The sequence below is a fragment of the Malaya genurostris genome, chromosome 2 (assembly GCF_030247185.1).
Source record: "Malaya genurostris strain Urasoe2022 chromosome 2, Malgen_1.1, whole genome shotgun sequence".
Classification (NCBI taxonomy): Eukaryota; Metazoa; Arthropoda; class Insecta; order Diptera; family Culicidae; genus Malaya; species Malaya genurostris.
Window position 1 is genome coordinate 352,070,805 of NC_080571.1, and position 6,723 is coordinate 352,077,527.

The window sequence follows — 6,723 nt, forward strand, 5'->3', positions numbered from 1 at the left end:
TCTTCATTTCATGCTAGATCATGATTGTTACAAACCAATTTCTCCCTTCAACATCAACAATAATCTCTGTTTAATTTGAATCAAAATTTTGATATAATCAAACGAAAAATATGTTTGCTCCGGCTGAGTTTATTGTTGAAATGAACTAACTATTTATTACATGTCAATCAAAGTTGAGTTAATGTTATCAGCCATGTCCTTGTTGATTCAATCCAGCTATAGGGTAACAAAGGTATTTTGGCCCACTTTAGGATTGATTTTATTTTGGCCCACTCTATAAAAATATCCACCAAATATTGTAATATATTTTAAAACCCCATCCGCAATAGGCAATTCAATGTGATTAGCTTCAAATTGATGCAAAATGAGTTACTTAACATCGATAAAATCCGATGAAAACGATAAAGTTTGCTAAATGGGCCAAAATATATGAAGCGGCCAAATACCCAAAAATGCTAAACTTTTTTACTCCCGGTAAAACTTGTTTGAGTTCAGACAAAGTTTAGAGTGATTTGCCCCTTGTATATATGTATTACAGCGTTCATCATCAAATAGCTGCAAGAAACATTTCCATTTTAATATGGGAATTCAAACACTAATAGCTACTTCAGACGTATAAGTTTCATTATTCCTTTCTTACTTTTGTGGTATCTGCATAAATCTGTATTAAATTATGGAAATCTGTATAAAATCTGTACTCTGTATTGAATCTGTATGCGCATGTAAAAATCTGTATAATACAGATAAATCTGTATAAATGGCATCTCTGGTTCTCTCCAACATAGTGAGTGAAGTGACGTTTGAAAAACATCGCTCATGGAAAAGAACATCAGTTCTGGCTCCCGGACCAATTCTGACAGCTTTGTCAAAAAAAGTTTTTGCAGGCAAAGCGCGCGTGTCATGTGCGATCGATTTTTCGCGATTAATTTGTCTCTCTTCTGAGTACCGTGATATCTGTGCTTGAAGAAAGTTTGCGGCGGAAAGACGTGTTGCTAGGTGTCCGATCCTTCAGTCGTAGAGGATTTCGTGATCCCGTTTCTTGCTAGGTGGTAAGTGAAACAATTTATATAACTGTGATCTAAGTCATATTATAATTACCGATTTTTCTGCTAAGAAAAATCTACCGTGGATAGGCTGTTGCCTTTATGTGAAAATTGTGGTAAAATAATTCCATGATTATAGGTTCGACAAATGATTGCGTATGAACACAAGTGATTAATACTATTTTTTTAAATTCTAATTGAAGATGATTCAATCATGTGAAAAATTAGCAAATCCAATATTTTTCAGACAGTTCTCATAAAAGAAGTTTGCTTCGATTGTGGGTGAACACCCAGAATTACGTAACGAGAGATATTCTTAATCGTGCAAATTTGGCTGTTGAAATCCGGGTCAATGCCAACCAAAATTGGTTACTGGTCCAAATACAGTTTTATTTTATTTTTACTTGTGATGACACTTTGCTGTCTTAATTTGTTTGTAGTTTCCGAGATGGCAATGAAATTACATCAGAACATAAAGGGGCTTTGTTACGTCACGACCATGAGAGCGAGAAGGAAGTTAACCTTTAGATTTTTCTATAAGCACGTGAATTACGTGTGTGCATAGATGGATGAGATGACCTTGAGAACTTCACTTACATAATCAGAGTATTACATGATTGAGAAGAATATTTCCGTTTTTATTACAGTCATCAAGATCCAAAATGGGTATTCCCGCAGGTGATATCGAAAAAGGGAAAAAATTGTTCGTGCAGCGTTGCTCACAATGTCACACAATCGAGTCAGGTGGTAAACACAAGATTGGTCCGAATTTGCACGGAATGATTGGACGAAAAACTGGTCAAGCCCCCGGATTTATCTTTACGGATGCCAACAAATCTAAAGGAATTACTTGGACGGAAGACACTTTGTTTGAATATTTAGAAAATCCCAAAAAGTACATTCCGGGAACCAAAATGATCTTTGCTGGTATTAAGAAACCGAATGAGCGCGCCGATTTGATTGCGTATCTCAAAACGGCTTGTTGAGCTGATTTTCCGTTGTTTCTGGGAACGAGGATTTTTTAAATTTTTTTTTTCCTGTGACATGATCTCATTAGAACAAAACATTTGAACAATACATTGATTCAGTTTTAGTTTAATCTACGATAAAAAAAAGTTTACAGTTTTATTCGTTTGAATTTCGACAATGATAGTCTTGAGCTTTGATTTATACTAGTAATTTATGAAGGTTTATTTTATTTTGATGTCCACAGAGATATTGAAAAATCGACAGTCTTATGTCACGGTATGTCAATTGTGATTTTTTTTTCGGTATTTACATACTTCGATACACTCGTATCTGACGTCTTTTTTACCCTTCCCTATACATTAGTTGGTGCGAATCTTGTCGCTGATGAGAATTCTTTTTTTTTTCTTTCAGAATCAACAAACATATACTGCCATGGGTATTCCAGCTGGTGATGTTGAGAAAGGAAAAAAGCTGTTCGTTCAGCGGTGCTCGCAGTGTCACACTGTCGAAGCTGGAGGCAAACACAAAGTCGGCCCGAACCTGCACGGAATGGTAGGACGTAAGACCGGTCAGGCGGCCGGATTTTCCTACACAGACGCAAACAAGGCTAAGGGAATCGTTTGGAACGAAGATACCTTGTTTGAATACTTGGAAAATCCGAAAAAGTACATCCCTGGTACGAAAATGATCTTCGCTGGCCTGAAAAAACCAAACGAACGTGCCGATCTGATCGCCTATCTCAAATCGGCATGTGCCTAAATTTCGCCATTCGACATCTGGATTGAAAGCAGTAACAACTGCTAGAACTTTTCAAAACGAGAAATAACAACAGCAGAACGAGAGAGAGAAAAAGAAGCAAAGCCCTCGCACCTTCACCCATTTGAACACAAATCCGATTAGGAAAATTTTCTTAATATTTTTAACTTTATTTATACATTAGATTAAAGAAACGTAACAAGATGTGGCCAACGAGCAGCTTCACCGTTCGTACAACTGTGAAATGCTGTGAGTCGATGAATGCCTCCGATTTTACGAAGGAATTCACACCGAGCGATGTAGTATTATGAAAAACTAAAGTGAATACCAACAGCAATGGACGTTGAAGAGAGTAAAATAAGTAGGAAAAATAATTTCAGTTATGTTTTTCCCGAGTCGATTGCTTTCAATCTTTTCTCTTGCATCACATCATCTGGGTGTGACTTAGATATCGACAATTGGACAAACACGTCTAGAACAAGAACACAAACACATTATGTTTTTGAGGACGAACTACTAAAATAGTGCAACTTTACCGAATTCCGATTAGAGATCAGTTACGGAATAATAAACCACGAAAATGGTGTGATAACTAACTCTAGAAATTTGTTTAAAAATCATCCGAAATCCTTGATTGAAAGTCATTATTTATTGTTAGTGATGCGTTGGATTTAGTTCTAGCACTAAAATATTCATATTGATATGTGAATCTTCATCTCTCAAACCTAGGGATGTCGTAATATCAATCGATTAATAACCCAGATAGTCGAGTAATATTTAATCGATTAACTTAAATCTAATATACGATTATTGAACTAAACGAATAATTAAAAAAAAAAATTTATCGTGATGTCACAAATGAACAAGCATTCATCCTTGACAGTTCAGCGGTACTATTTACAAACAAGCTTAAATCGAAAAACACATCTTGAACAATCATCTTTACACTTTGTAACTAGTCACTTTTACTTAATAAATCTTAAAAACAAACCGTATCGAATCGCGAACAAATGTTTCAAAACTCTGTTTAGGCGATATGGACCGTAAATGGTCACATTCAATTAGTCAAAAAACAAACAAAAAAATCTCTGTTTACAAACAGTACTACTAAACTGTTAAAATGTGTTCATCCGATTGAGGTTAGCAGTGACGGTAAAAAAAACCTAATTAGGTTTTGCACGATGACCAGTCGAATGAACTACCAATGAACTGCCGATGAATCAAGTTCATGTTTTGACAGCTATCAGTGGTTTGTTTACGTATCTATTAACACGTATTCAAATTAGAATGAACTCAATGAACACATAAACAAACCACTGATAGCTGTCAAAATTGATTCATTTTGTTCATTTTTGTGAGGTTATGTTATGTTCGTGCAAAACCTAATAGTAATAATCAGCCCCTTGCTATGACGTCATGAAACTGTGGCCAGCATCATTCTGCAAAAACCAAAACAATGAAGAAGAATGGCTAACAAAAATCTGGATATTACAAACTACTTGTTTATTCAGTACCCTTTAAAGCATTTCCCCGCAAATTATCGATCAGAATATTATCACTACGATAAGGAAATTAAGATTTTACTCGAATTGAAATGCTCGAATGTTTGTTTACCGTCCTTTGAGCGCTCTGATTGCCCACCAAATGCCCCAGATGTTGGCCACGCTAGCACTTGCTGGAGCGCCCTATCCTTGCCACCGGGCTGGTAATAATCGAATGAATAATCGATTAATCACCAAGATAACCGAATAAATTTCGATCGATTAGTTTCAAAATTATACTCGATTATTAAATAATCGAGTAATTCGAAATTTCCGACATCCCTAATCAAACCCACATTATCGAAATGACGGAATGAGCAATGAATTCTTACTGGACTGCATGATTTTTTAGTGCTCGGTCGGTTCAGTGCTAGAATTTTCGCCTGAGTTGGCTGCTCGATCAACCTGATTGACAATTTGACAGTGACATTATAAATGTCATTGAATATTCGCTCATTTTATGAATGTGTTAGTGTAAAATTTAGGCGACTTAAGAAATTTCACTATACTCCAGCCCACTTGTACACGGCGGGCAGATTTCTTCCCTGACGGTTGGCTATGTCTTCCAGCCATTTTTGCCGGAATTCTGCCGGAATTTCAACAGTTTATGTTGGGATTCTAAGAAGAACTGGTTATTTACCAGTTCTGTATATCCGAAAAGCATGAAGATTTAAATTTTTTTATTCAGTTATGTAATGTTTTCGTTTTAAAATAAACTGAAAATCAGCACGTAAACGTGCAAAATCGGGAAAGAAGAAGACGAATAGACAATTCAGTCCGCATCTTCACACCCAATTCCGAATCAGGCGAAATTGGTTGTAGGCGAAATTCCGAGTGAAGTAAAATTTTTCATAATTCTTTGAAAGTATATTAATGATTATAAAAACAAACCGAAGCGGAAACTATTCTGGAACAAGGAATTGTACTTGAGTTCAAGAACTAAATTCAAAACTTAGAACAGACTCAGAATTCAGTTGCAATCTCTAGAATCTAGAACTAGAAATGGGATTTTAGACTTCAGACTGGAACTGTCGGAACTTTCCATTTTCTATTTTCGATTCAATTTTTTATTAAAAATTCAATAGTTTTAGACTGAATCGCAATGCAGCGATAAACGATCAAATCAAATACTCAAAACGTGCCACCTTTTTGAGTTTGAGCACAAAAATCCCCTTAGGCTGTGAACCATTCCGTGGTTATTTTAACTTTTGATTAAAATCTGACACTTGAGTGGTTATTTTGTGTCGAGTAGTTAAATTTAACTAATACTGCGGCCCCAAGTTTGACGGATGGAAAGTTATTTTGGTTTATTTTGCACTGGAAACTAAAACTAACTAAAGAATTGATATTAACACATGGATCAATAAGTCCCGAGACTAACAATGGAAACAACATTTTTTTGCAAATTTTTTTTTATTCATCAACATAATCACCTTTTAGGGTGATACAATGGTTCCAACGTTTTTCCAATTTTTCAATAGCATGTTTATAAAAAAATTTATCTTTCGCTTCAAAATAAGCTTCAGTTTCAGCGATGACCTCCTCATTTGAGCCAAATCTTTTTCCCTGGAGAATTTTTTTAAGATCAGCAAAGAGCCAGTAGTCACTGGGGGCTAAATCTGGCGAGTATGGGGGGTGGGGAAGCAGATCAAAGCCCAATTCGTTCAATTTCGCCATTGTTTTCATCGACTTGTGGCAGGGAGCATTTTGTTTCATCGAAAGCAATCGCGGCACCCATTTGGAAAAAACCTTTTTCATGCTCAATTTTTCATGAAGGATAGTAAATACACTTCCATATGATATCTGTGTCATCTCAGCAATCTCACGGAGCTTCACTTTACGATCTTTCATTATAATTTTTGTCACTTCACTCATATTTCCGGTGTAGCGGCTTCCACAGGTCTACCCGAGCATTCCGCGTCAATTGTGTCGGTACGACCACGTTTAAACTCGGCGAACCACCGACAAATCGTTGCTTTTGATGGTCCGGATAACATTTTTCAATCCATTGTTTCGCTTGCACGGTGTTTTTACCCATTAAAAAAAATGTTTTATCAAAACACGAAACTCGGTTTTTTCCATTTTATGAACAAACTACAAAACGACTTTACTCCAACCGAATAACTCAGCTGTTTCTGGTCGGATCGACTTAAAATTTCGACCCGATTCAAGCAAAAGTTAGTACTCTAGAAAAACGTGGTTACTGGTTTACTACGAGCGCCATCTCTGCTTTAGTCTCGGGACTTATTGATCCATGTGTTAGCATTTTCTTTGCAAGATTTTTTTCAGTGTTAGAAAATAACCATCGATTTGTCAAAAATAACCATGCTTCCGAGTAGGGTTATTTTTGACAACATCAAAATAACCACTCGAGTGTCAGATTTCAACCAAAAGTTAGAATTAATCACGAAATG

At 36.0% G+C, this 6,723-nt stretch overlaps 2 protein-coding genes across 2 annotated transcripts; both read left to right on the plus strand.

The window, feature by feature from the left end:
- The first annotated feature begins 890 nt into the window (after nucleotides 1-890).
- On the plus strand, nucleotides 891-3,364 carry LOC131432151 (cytochrome c-2). The gene is made up of 2 exons (XM_058598262.1): nucleotides 891-1,049; nucleotides 2,424-3,364. Exon 2 carries the CDS (start codon nucleotides 2,445-2,447, stop codon nucleotides 2,769-2,771), a length of 327 nt encoding a protein of 108 aa, XP_058454245.1. The 5' UTR covers nucleotides 891-1,049; nucleotides 2,424-2,444; the 3' UTR covers nucleotides 2,772-3,364.
- LOC131432152 (cytochrome c-like) lies at nucleotides 1,205-2,409 on the plus strand. Its single transcript, XM_058598263.1, has one exon. It carries the CDS (start codon nucleotides 1,706-1,708, stop codon nucleotides 2,027-2,029), a length of 324 nt encoding a protein of 107 aa, XP_058454246.1. The 5' UTR covers nucleotides 1,205-1,705; the 3' UTR covers nucleotides 2,030-2,409.
- Nucleotides 3,365-6,723: the final 3,359 nt, after the last annotated feature.

What these genes read in the sequence shown, in the direction of transcription:
- LOC131432151 (XM_058598262.1), top strand. Translation starts at nt 2,445, where the DNA reads ATGGGTATTCCAGCTGGTGATGTTGAGAAAGGAAAAAAGCTGTTCGTT.
- LOC131432152 (XM_058598263.1), top strand. Translation starts at nt 1,706, where the DNA reads ATGGGTATTCCCGCAGGTGATATCGAAAAAGGGAAAAAATTGTTCGTG.